Source organism: Opisthorchis viverrini (assembly GCF_000715545.1).
Source record: "Opisthorchis viverrini unplaced genomic scaffold opera_v5_84, whole genome shotgun sequence".
Taxonomy (NCBI): Eukaryota; Metazoa; Platyhelminthes; class Trematoda; order Opisthorchiida; family Opisthorchiidae; genus Opisthorchis; species Opisthorchis viverrini.
The window spans coordinates 769,273-790,936 of record NW_008751741.1 but is presented as its reverse complement, the minus strand read 5'-3'; the positions used below and the strand labels follow the sequence as shown (position 1 = coordinate 790,936).

At 46.6% G+C, this 21,664-nt stretch overlaps 1 protein-coding gene across 1 annotated transcript; it reads left to right on the top strand.

Moving 5' to 3' along the window:
* Positions 1–4,626: 4,626 nt before the first annotated feature.
* T265_04868 (hypothetical protein) lies at positions 4,627–20,763 on the top strand (the record flags this gene model as incomplete). Its single annotated transcript, XM_009169722.1, has 6 exons — positions 4,627–4,853; positions 4,888–5,677; positions 10,503–11,846; positions 15,820–16,029; positions 17,679–18,065; positions 19,902–20,763. 6 exons carry the CDS (start codon positions 4,627–4,629, stop codon positions 20,484–20,486), a joined length of 3,543 nt encoding a protein of 1,180 aa, XP_009167986.1.
* Positions 20,764–21,664: the final 901 nt, after the last annotated feature.

The following is a 21,664-nucleotide window of genomic DNA, read 5'->3' as shown; positions in this document are numbered from 1 at the left end:
AATTTTATTTTAAATATATTTGCAGTTGCAACAATCTTTTGATACGAACACAGCACCTCAAACTCGCGAATGACCGCTGTAAGCACAAACCAGAAGAGGAGGCAATTTTAAATATATTTGCAGTTGCAACAATCTTTTGATACGAACACAGCACCTCAAACTCGCGAATGACCGCTGTAAGCACAAGCGAAACCAGAAGACAGAGAGGAAGCGCGTGACGATGCTTGTATAACGTGAGGCTGCTCAAGTGCGCATGTTTGTGGTTCATTATATTCACGTAAAACATTTATACAGTTGGCGAAATGCTCAATGTTACAGTGGAAGCAAATGAGAAATACAAATGATCACGTTACTCCCTCAATAAAGCGCTGACCGTGGAAGAGGAAAACTCTCGAATAATGGAAATAATCACAAAGTTGCTCACTTCAGGTTTCATAAGGAGCTAAATGCTGAGGAAACTGACGCGTCGTTCAGAATGTCTAGTGAGGGAGTTAGGTTGACGTTAGGGTTGTCTTGAGTAGGATCGGATGCTGGTGGGATACCAGGATTGTTGGACGTGTGGGCTTCGATGAAGACAAACTTGAACTGATCAACGGAGACTGTATCACGCTTTCTATATCTCTCTAAAACAAACTATTTGGGATGGCGCTCGATGACTTTGGCGGAACCATCATAACGGGGTTGTGGGGATTTCTTAGTTTCGTTATGTCAGACAAATCCAAATGGCATAGAAGAGAGATCGGTTGAAGTGTGATCTATTCTTGTTGATCCTACTGTCTTAGGCATGTAATGTTTCAGACGGGTGAGTCGGGTTCTGCGCCAGAACGGGAAAAAATTAACCAGATGAACGTAAAGCCGAAACATATACTAGTTCGGCTGGCGAATAGTGAAGATCCTCCTTACTAGTGGGACGAATAGCAAGCAGAATGAGGGGTAAAGAATAAAAGATGGGCTCATTTGGGCACGCAGTGCAGCTTTGATCGCTTGTTGGGTATAACAACCAAGTTTTCTACTCAGGAGTCAAGGAAGGTCTAACCCTCATTGAGCTTGTCCAACGAGCTGCTATAAAGAGGTTGCCAGCGTTCAGAATGTCTAGTGAGGGAGTTAGGTTGACGTTAGGGTTGTCTTGAGTAGGATCGGATGCTGGTGGGATACCAGGATTGTTGGACGTGTGGGCTTCGATGAAGACAAACTTGAACTGATCAACGGAGACTGTATCACGCTTTCTATATCTCTCTAAAACAAACTATTTGGGATGGCGCTCGATGACTTTGGCGGAACCATCATAACGGGGTTGTGGGGATTTCTTAGTTTCGTTATGTCAGACAAATCCAAATGGCATAGAAGAGAGATCGGTTGAAGTGTGATCTATTCTTGTTGATCCTACTGTCTTAGGCATGTAATGTTTCAGACGGGTGAGTCGGGTTCTGCGCCAGAACGGGAAAAAATTAACCAGATGAACGTAAAGCCGAAACATATACTAGTTCGGCTGGCGAATAGTGAAGATCCTCCTTACTAGTGGGACGAATAGCAAGCAGAATGAGGGGTAAAGAATAAAAGATGGGCTCATTTGGGCACGCAGTGCAGCTTTGATCGCTTGTTGGGTATAACAACCAAGTTTTCTACTCAGGAGTCAAGGAAGGTCTAACCCTCATTGAGCTTGTCCAACGAGCTGCTATAAAGATGGTTGCCAGCCTCAAATAAGTGGACAGCGGAAACCATCTCACTGTGCTTGACCTCCTTGCCCTGAGCATCCTTGCCTCCCAGGAGACTTAATACCCACTTTTACCCTGTCTGTAAAAGGCAGCTAGCACCGGCGGGGACATGATGTGAGGATTCTGAACCTCAGCGTATCAACCCTTAAAAGGCGACAATTTTTTCATTTCGGGTAACTGGTGTGTAGAATGACCTTCCTCTGCAGGGTGATCACCTTGCATTTGGTAAACAGTTCAAGGCACTTTTGAACGCCGTTTCAGCTCAACCCTTGTGCTAGAATGTGTACTGCTCGCGTAGAGAACTTAAAGAGCAGCGCTACATCACTTTTTCACTTTTAACCTTCAGACGAATGGAAGCTTCTGAAAGAAAAAAAGAAACCCGATCTCGGGCAAAAACCACGATCCTGTCCATCAAACCGGGAATCAATGAACTAAACCAGCTCTTGAACTGGCGCGCCGAGGACGAACTTCGAAGCTATATTGTGGTTGAAAGTAGGCTGCAACCGCGAACAGATGTTTATCGCACGATCTAATGTACGTGTCCTTTTTTCTCTCCCTATTATAGGTACCCCCGGCGAGCCACCCCGAGCTCCAGACAGGAAGCAGCAGTCTGCTTGGACGTCCCGTTGTGTGACCTTGAGCTATTTTTTTAATCGTACTTGACTCGTGCCACTCTCCGGTCTTTTTTCCTGCACCACCTAACCTGTGTGAAGGGTTGGGACTGTTCATCCTGTCCTGTCTAGATGGCTTTGCTGCCCGCTGCGTACTCTTTTCAGTCATTCCAATGTCTGCATCACCGGACCCCCTTTGAACCCACTTGTCCTACCTGCTCTAAACACGACTTCCAAGTAGTGCTCCTCACTCCTCGGCGAATACCATTGTTACCGCAAATTTTCGATTCCTTATTTTGTGGCCTATGAGGAGCTCATGAAAGCCTCCTTAGGATTTTAGTAATAAGCAACTTTGATATGGTTTATATGCACTGCAAAAGCGTTTATAAGTGTCTGTTCCAGTCGCTCTCCCTCTGCCTAAGGTGTAACGTTTCTAGTATAATCCCCGGCGACTTACATGGCCTCTACATGCATATGATGAGAGTGTTGTTGGCACAAATCAGTGATACCTAAACCGCCATTCAGCGACTATGTTTGACCATATAGTCGAGAATGAGGCATTTATCGTACAGGTCCGATTTGTATGGGACGAATCAACGGAAAATTGTTTACGAGGTTGTGGTAATAGCATCAACCTTCCTCGGCCCTCTTCCTAATGCATCGATGTTTCACTCTAATCCTTCAGCCAGCCATTTATCTGCCTCCATACGCATAACTGATTTGATATGCTCAGACTTTGTTGCGGCAACAACAACAAAACCTATCTCGCAATTTAATCATACCCGTCGTTTCACGACATTCAAATCCAGAGAACAACGAACAATAGCTAAGGGAGATGAGAGAAAACACGAGAACCCCGACTTGATTCTTTAATTTGAAGCAAGGACGTGAAGATTCTGGCAACTAAAGAACCCAAGTTCTATTTCACCATAGTGGCGTTGACCAGGGGAATCCAACATTTCACAGTGAAGATAATGATAATCGTCAAACAACAGACAGCAACCGAAAGTGGCGATGTACGCAAATCCCAGTGCACAGGTGAATATGAGCATCACATATACTATGAATCTTGACACGGTTACCAACAAGCCGCAAGTTTTGTAGTGACCTCATCAGTTAGGGACGCAGAAGATTCTGTCTATCAAACGGATTCAGTTTTGATCACTTCCCCGGATTCGACTCAAGTGTAAATCAAGGCTTCTGTTGGCACTGCCAGCACTTCTGGAAATCGACATTATGTGGTTGACCGGGCCGTCCGTAAAGTTCCCAGCTCAGGAGACAACGTGAGTATTATGTCACACCGACTGCCACCCAGCTAAATCGCTCCGGAACGCATCAAAAAAGCGGGAAATAATTGCCATCAATCAGAAACCTCTGTCACATGCGGACCGAGCGCCAGCGGCTTCTGATCGTCTTGGCACACCCACGAGCGGCGATTCATCTCACCCCAAAAAAACTCTCGGAACTTCGAAACCCATTTGCCCTTAAAACTTATGCGGGACCTCTAACAGGCCGTCGAACGAGGGTCATTACACGGTGGCTTCGTCTAACACCAACGAAGCACAAACGGTTGCCCTAGGTATTCAGTATGAGCGGAAATCACGGATCTGGGTATGGGGTAAGCGACCATGTGCTCTAGCACCATCCAAAAGCACTGCCGGGTGCGCCCACAAAATTCCATAACGTGTGGCAAGGACCTTACGACTTAGTCAGTAGGAAATCAAACAATATCTATGTCATTCGTGACTCCCCTCAACCAAATGTGTTTTTTTTACAATCAATTAAAGCCCCCTTCTTCTGCTTGGTCTAGGTCCACCGGTCAACATCCCACTATCCTCCACTTGTTAACCGTACAGTAAAGATCAGCACACCTGATACAAACATGTTTTGAGCACTGAGGACAGTGCTCACGCTCGGGAGGGGACAGTAACGTATTTAAAATCAGACTATTTGCGAAGACGCTCGCTCGACTTAGTATGTGTATTTCTTCCTCCCTATTATAGGTACCTCCGATGAGCCACCACGAGCTCCAGACAGGAAGCTTGTACACCCCTTTGAGTGACCTCGGACTGTTTTTCTGTACCTCACTTTACTTAATCTTGTTGTTTCGGTTTCAATAAGCGCACGTTGTTGCCTCCCTCCCTTCTTCTCTCCTACGCCACCCAACCTATGTAAATATGTGCAGTGTGGTTCCAATAATATCAATTTTTCTGTCTGCTCATTTCAGAACCGGCGTGTGCCTTTATTATATTCTTGTGAACGTCGAGTATCGCTGACTTTCTGACATCCGACGCTACAGAATGGTCCAGGAGGTCAGTATTATTTCAGACCCGGTCATGCTGCATGTGTGGTCCTGTTTGCATAATTATGCATATGAGGATGCACTTTTTGCTGCTGAGCGTTTGTACGCTGAGACGCGCAGCAGCGAAAGTTTGTACCTTTTGGCCACTAGTCTTTACCGTATTGGCCGACCTAAGCAGGTCAGCCGATTACTCACGTCCACAGAATCACTCACTCCAAAAAGCCGGTATGTTGTCTAACGTAAACTTGCTAGTTTTTAGTTACTTACTGGCCAAGTGTTATTTCGATTTTGGACTCCTGAGTGAGGCGGAAGATGCTCTTCTGGGTCACACACTCTCCCCGAAGTCGGTTGATGAAGTTGCTCAGCTATATGATGATCAGGCCGGATTTGCAATTCTTCTCCTTGGAGATATTTGTCGTCGGCAGGGGCGAGCCCATGATGCGTCGAAATGCTACAAGAAATGCCTTGAGTTGAATCCGATGATGTGGAGCGCGTTCAAACGTCTGTGTGATATTGGTGAATCTCCCAATCCCCTGTCTTGTTTTCAGGCTCGCGATGGGCTTGCATTCCCCACTCCAACTTTCCAAGTTGTTCACCAGGCAGTGGATTTGGGTGTCACTCAGTCGGAACATCGCACTTGGGTAGACCAAGCCGCTGCCGAAAAGAGTCGTTTAGAGGGCATACTATACAGGGAAAATGTCAACCCGGAGAAAGGCTATGATGTTCCTATTCCGTCGGGTAACGCGCATCATTCGAAGCCCCCTGATTCTATTGATACCTCTGGACACCGGCGTACCTACGTAACTCACTGTGCGAAAGACTCGAAGGATGACACTTCTATCCAGTGTGTGGACCTTTTCCAGACGCCTCAGGAACGTTTACCTTACCCAACTGTACCCAAAGCTCCGAAACCTGAGCATGCTGCTCGCTGCCTTGTCCAGTCACTTTTTTCGGGACAAGGGTCCAGCCTGGAGATCACCAATCCTGTCTCGCCCAAGTTCGGTCAGTTAGCCCTGCTTTCCCAAAGTCCACTGTTTGCGTGCGTCCCGGTAAGTGGCATTTCTCAAATTGCCAGATCCTTTTTATTTTCCGAAAAGATATTCACATATATGGCCTCTACAATAGCACAGATGTCAGCTAATTCACTGACATTGCATGTTGCCCGGTTGCGAATTCCGGGCTAGAGATAGTTCAGCTATTAAGGTGATTTACCCAAAGGAAGGCTCACGGAATCTAACCTGAGTTTTTTTTGAATGTCACTTTATTGGTTGAAAAAAACCTGATACGATCTCATGCTCATATTGCGTGGTGGCTGTGCATCTGAAGGGTGCCGTAACCGATTTCCACCTGTTAACACGGATGGGTTGAAGCTGCTCACTCTCCTGACATTATTGTCATGCGTATTCTGAATCCAGACCATGCAATCAACTTTGAGTGGGTCCTCCTGATATGATTCTGTTAGCTCCAGACTCCGACAGGGATTGTTCTTTCATTTCTCCGCTACTGCTGTGACAGCGTAAAATTAACCGCAGGACTACGGTGTCTCTTCGTCGAAACAAGTGTGATATTACAGAGCACAGCCTGGAAGCTAGAAAAAATCCGTTGATTACCCCTGTCTAAGCCTGGGAAACGTATTAATGTGTTAGCCCTCGTGCTTACTTCGGGTGATATATTAGCTAGCCACCGTAAGGTTGCTACAGCTAGATGATGTTTAAATTTTTTTTGTTCACGTTTAGGTTTCAGTTCTTTGATAGTATACCAGTCTGCGAGCAACCATGATTCACACACCCAGTATGAATTTAGTGACACATCGGTCGTCGCGGGGTTCCATTAGTCGGGTCGCCGTACTTACTGCACACAACAGGTTGGTGAGGCGTAAGCACCCTACTAACGATGGGCTTGCTTGGGTTTGATATATGCAGCGTATGTGAAACAAGAATTCAGGATTCAAGCGTGAACTTTAACCTAAACGCATCATTACCCTGGTGATCCACATACTGCTGCTATAGTCTTGTCTGAGGTCGTCATCATTCTAAACCATTGGACCTAAGAGTCTGCTGACAATTATCCCTTCGCATTCCGTTTGTCAGCATCTTTGAGTGGATCTCACTGCAGAGAAGTTGTTTACTTATTGTGTCTACTCAGTCTACCCAAACAGACTGTAGCTCTGAGACTTTTACGAGGCATTGAGTGCATTTTTTGACGGGCTAAAAGCCGGGGGTTGAAGACAAGTTGTTAGATTTCGCGCCTAAGAGACGCATTTGGGTGGTCGACTTAAAATGGACTCTGTATGCACGGACAATGTGAACTACTGCTTCGGTCATGTGCTAACATCAAGCTGTTTGTGTGCCGTATTGACCTCCGAAACAAGCGAAAGTAAAGGCGTGTAGGTGTAACACCCTTTCGGTGCACAGCTGCCGCGCCACCAGGAGGTACGAGGGCTGGGATATTGCTGGGTTGCCCAAGCCTAGACAAAGGAAGTCGAGATGTAGAGGTCGGGACCTTCCGGGAAAAAATCGCGCTCGAACCACTGAGTTATCTCACTCCGATGAGATAATCGAAATCACCCGACTAAATGGTGCCTTCCAATAACGTGCTATCCATTGGCGCAGATTGATCACATAAACAGCTACGGATGGCCCGGATCAATAATTGTCTAGCGCGCTTGCGGTGCTTGGGTCAATTCTGACCGAGCACTCGCCCAGAGTCACTTCTCCTTTTCTGTTCGGCGCCGGTCAAGCGGTGGACGAATAGTTTATCAACTGAAAGGCCCGCAGATCCCGAAGCTATACGCGCTTACCAGAACCTTGTTTATGGACAATGTTCTTAATACTGCACCATTTGCACGAAATAACCCCATCTTTGCACAATACCGGGAGTTTCACCCGCGGCAGGATGCGGTCTGTTTCGTTCGAGCATTGGGTATAACCCGGTGGATTATCAGACGTTTAGTTGGAATTAATGTGCGCCTGGTGGACACGGTGGGGTAGGGGAATGACAGGTGAAAAATATCGGAATACCTGAGAATTACTCCACTCATTACATGCAGCCAGCCTCAGAAAACAGCATGTGAGCCAAACTGTTAAGAGCCAAACTCACTCGGTCATTCTTCGTAAAGAAGAACACTTCTATCGCCGGGCGGAATTCCGTGAACAACAATTCAATTTGTTGCTATCCCAGTCGAATTCCCGAGCTGCGCTTCAATGATGAACACTGAACTCCTTAAGAGCTTGAAACCTTATATTTGTATATCTGTCAAGCGCCATGGAGCTACTGGTCTGTATGACCTCCACTGGCATTGTTCAGGGATGGGGCTGAGTTGCTTAGTGAGCTTTAAGATGATTTAGCTGCCTCCATTTGGGAGAGGGAGACTGACCCAGACAACGGAACTGAATCGATATCAGAGCGTATCTTTGAATAAGGAACACACAGTGAATGGCACTATCACACGGGGTCAGATTGATTCCATTTGTTACCTGCCTCCTGGTGTCACTTATCCTTAGTCGCTCTCTGATGGCTTGTGAGGGCAGCAAGCTGGATTTTGATGCAGTAGAGTTTGCGATGACCACATCTTCACACTACCAGATGTCATACTTGTAAGTGACACAATTTTGACATCCCTGGATTTTCAAGGGGCATTCGGCTCTCTTGGCCGGCCGGTTCTCGTTAACACTTGCTCAGCAGGGAATTAAAGTCATTTGGTTGTTACATCCTTACGCGCCTGGCTGTCCATGCTACCCGAAGGTAACACGAGGGTTAAGGTGTTGTCAGGTACCCAGGCAGTCGAGATACTGAGGTGAGACTCGGACAGAGGACCTTCCGATCGGCAATTTCGTACCTTAACTTAGCTACCTGGAATTCAGTAGGAAGTTTTTATAAATGCATCAGGTTTTTGTATCCTCAGGCTTTCGGGCGTGTGAAGTATACGGAGGTCTCCAGAAAGTTATATCCGTAAGGATGCCACCTCTCAATTTCTATCCAATTTTGTGGTCGACGATGAACGCTAGAAGTTCTTCAAAATCCCAGGGTCCAAATACTTTCTGGCCAAAACTCCGTCGATCTGCAATATACGAGTGAAATATTCGAAGAGGAAAATAAGGCGCGGGTGTTCTCGGATAAACTGACCCGAAAGATATAATGTCATGCCCCTGGATATGCAATCACCGAGTTCATCATTTACAATCCAAGGAGAGGCGCTCAAGGTTGTGGAGCGTTTCAATTATTTCGGAGGTTGTATGAGCTCCGATTACAGACCAAGTTAATGCGTTACTCCCTGAGACTCGAATCATTTTCACTAATTTCAGACAACTGTGTTGACAAAGCGGCACATATACGAATCTCAAGCGGGCTACATTATTAGCTTTTGTTGAATGATTATGAGACGGGGTCTCTGGGTGCAGCCTTCGATAGCCGTTGTCTCAGAACCCCAGCTCGTGTTAAGCGGTGCAAACGAATTCGCAATGAGGCCGTTAGGAACTCAATTGCACAAAGGAACTTAAAGCAAAGAATACGTGCACAAAAGACTGATGGCCCAGACACATGTGCTGCGCATGCTGACCCGTCGGCTGCCAAAAAGAGTGCTTGTTTCCTTGCCCAATACAGAATGGCAAAAGCCGGCCTCTGACCCGGCAGAGGGATATGAAATCGATTACGAAAAGTTTGGTATTGATGGTACGGTTCGCCTTCCAGTATGAGGCCCGAATGATTTTCTCTCCTGTGCTTGGTTGGAGACATTGCAACATGTCAGTTGCAGCAGCATGTCAGTGCTTATCGGTTTCTATCCAGGTTTTCCGAGTAAGTATCGGAAGCTGTGGGCGGGACCTAGGTTTTGGTTTTATGGTTGTACGGTAGCAAAGCTTCGACGTTGTGTCGCCAGTGATGATGATAATGATGGTGATAGATTACAGACCCGTGACGTCATCGGTCCGAGCTGGTACAGCTTCCGATCAGTTCACGAGCCCCACTACTTTTCCAATCGAAAGGGCTGCGTGTAAACGCTGTACTCACTGGAGCATGAATTTACACCTTGTGCTTGCGAAGTAAATATTGGAAGATGAAATGACTTCGCGCGAGCCTTTCCTCCCAGAAATGAGAACATAATCGTCCGTATTTTATGGGTCGACAAATTGTCTTCAGTGGCAATTTCGGCATCGGGATGTCGAGAATTTTTTGGTGGATGCGTTTGTACTGTTGAGCTTGCAAATGGTTGATCCATTTGTCGAGAATGGATCCGTCCGCTTCACCGAGGTTAGGCAAACGGTGCACTTCTGACTGACAATACAAAGGTTACAGCGCTGCAATCAGCTTACCTGCCACTGGGTAGTGGTCCGAGGGCTAAACAACCCCCTGTTGAATGCGCGTATTACGAGCACTAGGTGGTATTTACCAACGCTACTGAGGTGACTGGTAGGGACCTTCGTGCTTTGTTACCAAGTCACGAACTGACCATTCTTAAGTCTTCTCCATCCGAGAAACGACCTTAGAGGACTGTGCGAGACACATTATTCTCTGGCATACGAAATACATGGTCTAACCAACATAACCTGCACGGTGTGACCAGCTAATCTATCGAGGTGTAGTTACTCTTCCAGGAAACCAGCTGGTGTGCCTCAGCATTACTAGTCTGATTTGGGCAAGTAACTAGGTAGTCTATGAGACAAAAGTGCTGTTGTAAATTTTCTTGATTTTCGCGACGGGAGCACCCCTTTTTAAAAACATTTTGCCTCATTAAATAGTCGTAGGTGCATGTTTTCTTCCCCGAATCATCTTTGAGCTTCTGTAGCCTCAATCATACGTAGTAGCTTCATTTCAAAACCGTTTACAAGAGCCTGTTGTTTGGAACGCGTTAATTCTGTTCACCTCTGCATGTTTCAGGTTTTCCACAAGCTGCCCACGAATCCTCCGTGTGACTCAGTATTATCCAACTCTACACGATTTGGAACCAACCAGACTGCAACTATCCGGACGGATGTGCAGAACGAAAGCAGTGTAGCGCCTACACACAATACCCGCACTGCTCTCCATGGATCCTCGGCTTCAACCACGAGTCGCAGACGCTCTAAAACAGGAGACCTTGAGACCACAAAGCTCCCGGCATCCTCACATGTTAGCTCTCTTGGCCCAACCAACAAGGCATATCTAGGTATACACTCCAACAGTGAACAGACTACCTCAACACCCACTTCTGCAGCGACGGCTTTACGGCGCCTAATATTTTCACCCTCAACCACGTTTGTTACGAACTCAAGCAGTACTTCCCCAAATCTGCGATGTGAACCTCCAGTTCTACGTAGTACCACCCAAGGTAGTGTACCTTCAGGTTGCTCTGTTTTGACGCCGCGTGCAGGATTACCCGTTATAAACTTAAACAGTCCTATTGGTGGTTTTGGGAGTTCTTCATCCACTCCACGACCTGGACCCGCACAACACACTCCGCGCCGTGCCGCGTCCAACCAGTCATTTCCTGATGAAAGTCAGCCTACCGGACCGCGAACCCGATCGCAAGTCGCCGCTGCTGCCGCCGTTGCTCGAGCGTCAGGCCTCCACAAACGACCTGACAAATTGGTTCGCAACAAAGACGTTCCAAGGAAGCCGGAGGTACGGACCTGTTCCCATACAGCTGTAACCAGCACTCTTATCGACCACCAAGCTGGAGCTTCCAGTGATTTGGTAGAGGGTCTGCAGCTTTCAGGATCACCTGGCGCGGATGAATCGCATCACATGTCTTTTGGTAGCGAATCTCAATCTGGAGGGGTCATTACACTGGATATTCTTGCCCCAACCTCGAGTGACGTACGCGTAACCTCGCTGCAAAAATATTTAAAGCTGTTGGGACACTTGGGTAAAGCTTACCAACTCTTGGTCCGACATGATTGGTCTGGAGCCACGCGGTTGATCTCTAGGCTTCCGATCGCCCAGCTGGCCACTGGGCGCATATTGGCATGGGCAGCTCGTGCTCACATGGATAATACAGATTACACAACAGCTAGGCAGCTGTTTAGTGAAGCTCATCGTCTGGAGCCCTGGCAACTAGTGGGAATGGATTTCTATTCAACCGTTTTGTGGCAGCTGCAAGCTGATCACGAATTGTCCAATCTCGCTCATGAGCTTATGGAGCTTGACCACAATGCTCCTGAACCATGGAGTGCTGCTGGGAACTGCTTTTCTTTACAAGGCGAACATGAAATAGCCATCCGCTTCTTTCAGCGTGCTATTCAAGTAAGTTTTTCGCTACCGTTTTCAGCATTCGTTGGTACAAGGGACTGAATAAGCTTGATGCATCCCCACAGCGAAATTATTCACGTACTCCTCGGTATATTTATCAAAATCCATTTGGAGTTGGACTGTACTTGGGAGTGACCGATCTTCTGTGTGACCCGCCGTTGCCTAGCCATCAAACTGATGATCTTAAGGAACTGATGGAAAACAGAGCAGAGTAGCATTGGGAAATTTCGGTTTCGAAATGTCATTAGAGTAGCCTCCAATCAGTAACCCCAATATAGAGTAACCTTCCCGAATGAAAAAACTGTGACAAATTTAAACTTTTCCTATATAAGGTACTCCTAATAAGTAAAATCTATACCAACTCAACAAAGTGACCCAGGACAGTTTCAGTCGGATCGCAAACTTAACTTAGTGAAATACCAAATGCCGAGCATAACTAGAGGGAAAAAACAGATGGAAGACTTGGGATTGGGAACATAGTGAACGAAGTTAACGAAACAGGTTCCTTACGGTTGCTTTATTATCTATTGGAGATTCAGCCAATGTTAAATGGACACCAGATTTACGTTCACTTACTCCATAGAAATATTCTAGTTTTGAACTCCTTCAGCTTCCGATATAGTGGCAAATATGGCGTTCGACCTAAACGATGCTTCTGTTTCCAAATGGCCCTGTCGCTTCCTACTTGGGCACCATTTCGCTGCGTACACGACCTCTTCCTTTAAAAATCACCCGGATATCCATTTTGTGATTGTTTCTGTTTCTGACATTTGTACCATTTGTACCATATTGCATCACACTTTTCTTTGTTCACATACATTATGCAAGTTGAGTGCATTTAACGCAGGAACCCGAGTACTAGTTGATCTGTAATCGGCCTTGGCACGTACTCTAGAAACTTTGGCTGTCAATATTATTTCCAAGACACCCTAAGAACTCTACCGGCGTCATCCGGTTGATTTTTTTCGTCTGACTCACGGAAGAATTCCCACCTGCGCTTCTGAAGATCTCGAAGCTTTTGCTTGAAGTCATGCAGGTGTTAGCATAGCTTTAAATGACAAGGTTAAGGCCACAGTTCGAATTGATTCCCATTGTGTCTTATGACTTGAGGTTACGTGTCAGTCAAATTCTGTTTGATCACCTTCTACGTATGTACGGTGATTCGGGTTGCCGTAGCTGATAGCACCGGATCATTTGGGCTATAGGGTGTACAGTAAATAAAAAAGACAGAAACAACGGGTTAGTGATGGTTAAAGAACAAGAGGGCAGGTGCAACAGATCTGCTGGTTGTGCGACATCGCTGTGTCATTAAGTATCTCCAGCCACTAATGTGGTGAGTAGGATATCCCAACCCCGTAGACGACATAAAAAATCGTCGAGCTGTAGCACGCTTTCACGGCCTAGCTGCCATGCCACACGAAGGAGGCACGAGGCTGGGATACTAAAAAATCGTCGAGCTGTAGCACGCTTTCACGGCCTAGCTGCCATGCCACACGAAGGAGGCACGAGGGCTGGGATACTGCCAGGTCGCCCAAGCCTAGACAGGGGAAGTCGAGTGGCAGAGGTCGGGCTCGAACCACGGACCTTCCGGTCAGTAAATTCGCGCTCTAACCACTTGGTCCATCTCGCCCATGTCGTCCGTAGACGACATGCACTCATGTTTTTAGTCCTGCCTTTAGATCACACTTTGTGGTGTCTGTGGTATCTTCCCGTCGCAACCAGCCTCAGCAACCAAGGCTAGGCGTGACACTCGGTCACCTGGCATACGGACCACATGGCTGATCCATCATAGTTGATTTAGTCGAATCAACTTCTCAAGTGGAAAAACAGACTATTTGTTGCCCAGAATTGCTCGGCACACTCTACTCCCCTTAATCCCATGTCCCCAGGATACATGTGCAATGCTACGAGGGCACCAGTGTTCGAAAACGAGCAATCTTTTTTCTTCAGCACACAATGGCAAGACTTTTCTAGCATAAAAAAACACTGAACGCAGTCCTGATGGAGTATGAAAATCGGCACATCTTTGAAGTAGAGACAGTCAGGGAGCGCGATCTATTGAGTAGAACACTGGTCTTAGGTCTAATAAAAAGCTTTTGACCTTCATCCTGTCTGTGTCCGAGAAGGTGTAGGATGAAGATGTGGTCAATTCATGCACGACCAAGATACAACCCCGGTTGACTTTCATGACTCTGCCTGTCACGAGTTGGTAAACTTGTGTGGGATATCTATGAACAACCTAAAAGCAGTATAACTGGTGCCCACCGGTTTCGCATCAGATATAACACCTTTTTGAAAACAAAAACGACAGAAGATATCTGCCATAGTTTAGGCACTTCAACAAATGCTTCAAATAGTTAACGTGCTCTGCATGAGTCAGGCTGTGAGCGAGTCCTCCGTCCTTAAACAGGATAGAAGGAAGACAACAATGACCAGGTGCTTAGTTTCTCTTCAAAAATTTGATTTCGTCTGAATTCACCTGTTGGAGTCGAATGGTCTACACCCTATGTGAATCGGGTGTTGCGTTGGTTGTTGCTCTTCACACCTGAGTTCAGCTAAGCTGTTTTTCGAATTGTTCCACTTGTCGAAGCAGACGGCGGGACTTGGAATGGAGTTTTGGATCGCCTTCTTCCGTGATGATTTCACTGACCGATAGCTTCCTTGGCTCGATGTTGCAAGTAAGGTGAAATGGAGTCCGACTATTTCCACTCGGCGCCGCCCTCCCCACTTCTTGAGCTTTTCCTCATCATCACCAGAGGCAGCAACATCAGTGTTGATGCTGATGCTTCGCTGCCTTAGCCACCACATCGAGGTCACTTTTGAGACTGCTGACCATGAGTCGTTTTGGATACATCGTTGCATCGTATTGTCGTTCCGGTGGGACCGCCTGCCACGAAATTGAAGGAGGCCATGGCTTTGTTTTGGCAGGCACACAACCAAATGCGTTTCCGATTTCGGACCAGTTTTCATTTGACCGCCCGGTTCGTTTCGCGATTTGCAAGTTTCCTAGACAGCCGTTATTGATAGACTTTTTTGACGACTGAATCTTGCAGGCAGTGAATATCATGGTAGTGAACGGTCTTCTCCCTGGTCGCTGGGAAAACGGAGTGTTGCGTGTTGCAACTCATATGTTGGTCCTTGGCTTACCATCCCGCCCATTATAGTATAGCGAGATGGCCCAAGTGTTTAGAGCGCGAATTTACTGATCGGAAGGTCCGTGGTTCGAATCTGACCTCCGCCACTCGACTTCCCCTGTCTAGGCTTGGGCAACCTGGCAGTATCCCAGCCCTCGTGCTTCCTTCGGATGGCATGGCAGCTAGGCACCGGAAGGGTGCTACAGCTGAACGCTGTTTTATAGTATAGCAAAAGGTACTTGAGTTTTAGGTAGTATTTTATGGAGACAGAAAAGTTGTTACAACTAGTACAGAGTTTTCCACATGTTCGAGTCAGAATTTTCATGAAGCAGTTAAGAGAACCGGGCTTAAAACGCTTGGTTCTAATTGGCTTTTATTCTGACAATAAGGGCGCGCCTTCTGGTCCGCAGCTGACTCACGACATATTCGTCCAGCCGGCATCATATTCGCTTGTTTGGAACGGTTCGCTGGAGGACTCGAGGGATGGATTGGTTCCGCATGCGTGCCCCCAAAAAGAGCTGCAGTCTTGAACACAAGACCGCCATCTATGTATACTCCACTATGGCCCACCTAGGTGTTCAGTTGGCTAGGGTCTGGAGCGCACCGGTTAACATGATGCTCAAGTTTGCGTTTGCCTTTGCAACCCTAAAAGCCGGTGCTTCGCGGTTCAGACTTTTGAGTCAGGGGTTAGAGACAGGGTCCCCGAACAAGACCCTACATCCTCCCACTATATCGTAAGTCAGGTTAAGTCAAAAACTCAACCAAACCATCTTTTCGACTTTGGCCCTTGCATCTCTGCGCACCGGCCCTCCTTCACCCATCAAATGATGCAGTGCGATCAATCCATCTGTCAGTCCCTTAGTCATTGTTCCGTGTTTGAACAATCGCCTAGAAAAATAAGCCGAAATAATCTTGTCTGTGTTGCAGTCTCCGGTGTCCATGCCACCAGAAGGAAGTACGAGGGTTGGGACACTGCTAGTTTGCTCAAACCTAGACAGGGGAAGTCGAGAGGCAGAGGTCGGGTTCGAACTGGGAACCTTCAGGTCAGTAAATTCGCGCTCTATCCACTTAGCTATCTCGCATTCGTCAATCAACTGAAGCGTTTAAGCATAAGGAGTGTGTCAATATGAGTGACTGATCAAATTGGATTACCGTTTGATCTGTCGCCACACACTTGTAAGTGCATTCATGTCAACAAAGTGTGATCAGTTAAGCGACTTCCGCTTTTAAGAGGTCTTCTTTCCTAGAATCGTCCACTCGGAGATCGGTAACATTGGAGATGTTCGCTTTTATTCTATTAACTTAGCAGTGCTTCGCGAATTCGTGCCTTGCCAGTCGCTGGTGACGATTTCAACAACTGATGGATTTGTTCGGCAAATAGTGGTTGGAGCAATATTCATCGCGTTTAACATTCTTGCTAACTGACAGTGGGTCGCAGGTCCCTTCTGAAGAGACTGGCCGAAGGTGGTTCTCTTGAGTGTGATAACGGATACGTTCGTCAGTGATCGTTCAGCGTTCAAAGAGCAGTTTGTGGAAACATACGGAAATGGTGCTCGCTTGAGCAATATGTCGCTAACCTTGTTATTTCACTGTTACTCTTCATCTTACTCTATCAACCCTTTGACAAGAGCTTGGTGTCTGGCTCATTTAGTGTTTTAGCAGCTTCACATGCACTACGCTATCGTTTCGTTTACACCTGGGCATTTAGCTAGAATAATTTGGTACATGGCATGTGAACCTTGATATGTATTTTATTATTTTTGTGTTCATTGTTTCCATATTCGCTATGTCAAGACACGCCGAGCTTATTCTATCCAGTCGGGTTGGGTGCACCATTTAGCAGAATTGTATGTCAGTACATTTGCGTTTGCGGTGTGGCACGTCGGTAGAATTGAAACACGGGCAAAAGTGTCGGTTTTTCAGCTTTACCCACAGGGTAAAATCTCAGTCAAAAGGGTCTTACTCTGGAGTCTTCCTACAGTGAAATCGATTCCAGGGTGACATGTTCAATCAAGGAACATATGATCGCGACAAGGCTGAGCTGTAGTCATTTGAAGTCGTCACATGATGTAGCCAATCAAAGTGACTGGAATTCCTCTAAACATTATCGACCAGCGTTGGCCTTTGTTGTGTGCGCGAAAAATTTGATACCGTCTAGACGTTGTCCTGGTTTTATTGACTGAATCACTGGAAAAAGACGTTCCCAAACCCTACTGTTGGAACGAATACCGTTGAGTTAATGGGTTGGCCTCGAGGTTCACGTGCCTAATAATGGCACAATAATTTTTCTTCAGGATCTCTAGCAACTGCACAGTGATATATATGCTCGGCTCTAGTGAGGCTAATCCGTCCGGAATTATTCGTTGTCACTGGTCCCGCTCGAGAGTTTTCGGGTGACTCAAGACTTCCGCCATTGGTACAGACTCTTTGAAGCAAGCTGCTTCAGAGTTTAAGGTGAGAGGTGATGCTCTCTGACGTTCGTGTTTGGAGTTTACTTCTGACTTCCCGCTTACTTTTATTTGAGAGTATTTCAGTGCTCATGCTTTTTGTAAACAGTTATCCTTATTATAGTGTCACAAGAGCGTTCTAAATTTCAGTAGGATACTACTATGATGGATCGCCTGAATATCCAGAAAGTACTGCTTTCCTGGTTAGGTATCTACACAAACTCCTCTTTTTCCGGTTGTTTCAGGTTTGCCCAACCAATGCTTACACCTATACCTTACTTGGACACGAACAATCCACACTCGAAGAATTTGATCGGGCCCTAACCGCGTTCAGACACGCTCTACGCTTGGACCCGAGACAATATAATGCCATGTTCGGTATTGGGAACGTTTATTACAAACAAGAGAAGTTCGAACTGGCTGAAACTCACTTGGCTCGGGCTGTTGCATTGTTCCCCCATTCGCATTTGTTACTCACCAACTTGGGTGTGCTACGAGGTCGGCTGGGTCATCTGGATGATGGTCCGGAAAGTGCCCTGGCCTTGGTGACCAAAGCCTGTCAAATACAACCCAATAACCCGCTTGCCCGTTATCACCGATCTTCTCTTCTCTTCCATCTTGGAAGGTATCCTGTGAGTTTGCCTACCACGTTCTGATTGAGTGTTTGTGTTTTCATGAGAAATCGCCCAAGTTAAACGTTCTGAATCACGCTGTGTACCGCACTATGTGGTAGCATGGTCAACACGTCACGTGAATTACTCCCCTTCTGGCGGAAACTACGGGTGAAGGTAGCGGCAATGACAGATAGTTACGGATGTAGCACTTGGATGGGTTCTTGAAACAAGCGTTAAGATTTGCGTGCAAGGCTGACATTCCTCCTCCAGTATTCATTTTGGGTTAGGGAATCCATGTTTCATCACGACCCTATGTTTCAACTTCCGCAAACTTGGTAGTTCTGAAAATGTCTATGTGTACTTGGCTTCTATCAATAATTGAAATGACGGGCTTCCTCTATCAAAAGATAGAGGATTTCGGTTTCGAAAGCTGCGGTAGGATAGCCAATTTAGTGAATGTCGTTGGCGCCAAAATTTCATGCAAACCTTTCGATATCTTCACCACTTTCAGTCCACCGTTTTTCTTAGTCGAATGTGCGATTCTGTTAGTGCTCTGGCTGACCATCTGAAGGTAACAGGCATAAAAAATGTCTGTTTGCCCGGAATGATGATGGATACAATAGTCGGGTGCGAAAAGTGGAATAAGGACAACTGTTGAGAGTTGCCTGAGCGAAGTTCCGGACGCAGGACATGTCTTCTCCGCATTATAGTTGCCACACGTGTTCCTTCGTTATCTGTGGAGACTTGTGGAACTCGGTTGACTTCCTGTACGTGTGTGTTAGGCCGAGTTTTATGCCTATTTATTGCGTGCAGTGTGAAGAGAGGGATGTCCCTCCGTGTTTGATACTTGCACGAACATGAATAAAAACTTGACCCGATGTGGTTGAAGTTCGCAAGTCTGGCGCGTGACGCAAGTGGTAGCCACGTTAACAAAAATGGATGGGAAGTTGTAGTGTCCATGTTGTCGGCCGAGGTTGCAAGTGGGACAGGAATAGTCACGTGATTCCAGCGTTTGTGACTCGTAATTTAGTGAGTTACCGCTACAATCCCATACCGTTGGATTCTATTTGAACGATCTCGTGTCGACACTTTTCTAATCCTCAGTTTGATAGCTTATTGATATTCTATTATATGAACTTAATGCTCTATACATGCGAGTAGTTGCGCTCTTGGTAGATTTATCCATTTATTTGTATAAAAACGCCCATTGTTTGGATTTAGTGTTGTTTGCCTCTCGCTGTCAGGTGTAACCTTTAGTGGGTTGCACGCGAAGAAACTCGTTTTTCAAGACAACCCTTGGTCATGGAACTGGTTCGTCCGGTTTTGAAGGGCACTACCGTCCTAGAGCATCTGTACAATCCACGTCCTGAATACAAAGCTGGTAGATTTTAATACTTGTGGTAGATTCGCACCCAAGCCAGTTTAAATGTAAGTTCGAACGAGTGGCTAACTGACCCGTTGGGTCTACGAATACATTTTGTCGGAAAGATCAGGTCCCCGCTGAGAATCGCCAACTCCATTAAAGTTGCTTTAAAAAGACCGTTGTCACCTGCGCGCGCATGCAGTCGGTCAGCGATGATGATCGGGTGTTGGGGCATGTCCTTGGCTCAAAACCCAACCAATCATCCATAGCCGATCGGGCAGTCTGGATTCAGGGTCAGATGTGCAGTTTAATTGCTGCGACGTTGGACTTACTTGTTAGTAATAAAACTGGTGTTCCCAGATAGTGAGTCCTTTTCCGAGGTTCTGCAGCCAGGATTGAAGTTAGTTACAGCATCTCTCCAGTGAAACGCTATCATTTTTGCTATTGTTGTTTAATCATTCTTTTATACTGGTTTTTATTATATTCGCTAGGAGGTGCTGACGGAATTGCAAAAGCTCCTGGTTCTCTGTCCTCGTGAAGCCATGGTTTACTTGATGATTGGGCACACCTACAAAAAACTGGGCAACACTCCCCAGGCAATGATACACTACTCGTGGGCTATGGGGCTGGATCCGAAGGGAGCGAATACTCATCTCAGGGACATTATGACGAACCCACCAGTAACGGGACGGACTTTCTCCCGACGTGGAGTTAATTCTAACGATACTCTTGGAGTAGAAAACGGGGGTGCTGCCGGTCCAAGTAGAACCACGCGCTCCAGACTCGCTCCATTGCCTGATAGTGCGCAACCTGGGGGAGATCTACCTGAAGATAGCACTGACCGGGGTTTCCCAGAAACCGATCATTCTGTCGAGGACGAACCAATGAATGGATTATTCAACTTCGGTTCCGGCTCATCCAGAGGCAGAAGTGGTCGTCGTTTAACAGATTTCTCTCTGCTCTATGACGCCGAAGAGTACGGTGAGGATGCGAAAGAGCGTGAGGATCACTATGAAACAATGGATTTGAGTGGTGGGGTCGAAGAAGATAGCGGCACCAGTCTTGTTGATGACTAATCCAGGAACCACATATCATTCGAAATATTCAGTATCCTTCAGCGCATCCGGGAAGTTCAGAATCCATCCCCTCCCAAAACGCGGGTATTCTTTGTTCACCACTACTGTACATTACTTCGAACTCTCGCTTGCAAATGAACCGATTAACTTTGGATTCAACTGTCCATTTTAGCGTTGATCTTATGTGTTAAGGACTATTCCAATTCTATCATGATTCTTCTGTTTGCTTTACGCGCTCCAATGGATTCCGTCTAACCGGTCGGAAGCACACCCCGATCTGTATAGAACTTCCTTGTAAACTGCTCTCTTTTGGCTTCTGGCTCCAGGAGACAAATGTATCCCTGGGAAGTAAGGTTGAATGCACCATCGCGGGCGAGCCACATCATAGTAACTCTATGAGTGCCTCCTGATTACCATGTGAAGCTACCACCGGTCATACTGATTGTTGTCAGTATGTTTTCCATGCTTCATTATCGATTACAGATGATCAAGACCCATGACCCGAGACTCCAATGAAGAGGGATATGAACTCTAGGATGGAGGAAGGTCTGAAGCAACGTTTGTATATGCCATCGCTCGTTAAGATTTTAGAACAGCAGTCTCCAAAGACACGAGTTTGAGGATGGTCTGGTTCTATTATAGGGGGGGGGGGGGGAAAATTGTCTTGGGAGATTGGGAAGCACTAGGTCACTTAAGCGACAGTATTGGGCTGAAACTGGCCGTCGCGTTCCGGTGGAACATGCAGCTCACAATAATCGGTCGTAAGTAGCCTAACAGACTAACTTTGTCAGTTGAAGGTATCAGAAATGAGAATCTACATATACAGTGATTTCCTCCAACAGAAACTCCCCCGCCAAGTAGAAACCAAGCAGTCTCCGTCAGATCTCCATAGTACTCCCTAACTCGAGACTGGTCCCCTGTTGTGGTCTCTGAAGACGTCGGACAGGCATGAACACGTCTGGGGGGGGGGGGTGAAAATTGTCTTGGGAGATTGGGAAGCACTAGGTCACTTAAGCGACAGTATTGGGCTGAAACTGGCCGTCGCGTTCCGGTGGAACATGCAGCTCACAATAATCGGTCGTAAGTAGCCTAACAGACTAACTTTGTCAGTTGAAGGTATCAGAAATGAGAATCTACATATACAGTGATTTCCTCCAACAGAAACTCCCCCGCCAAGT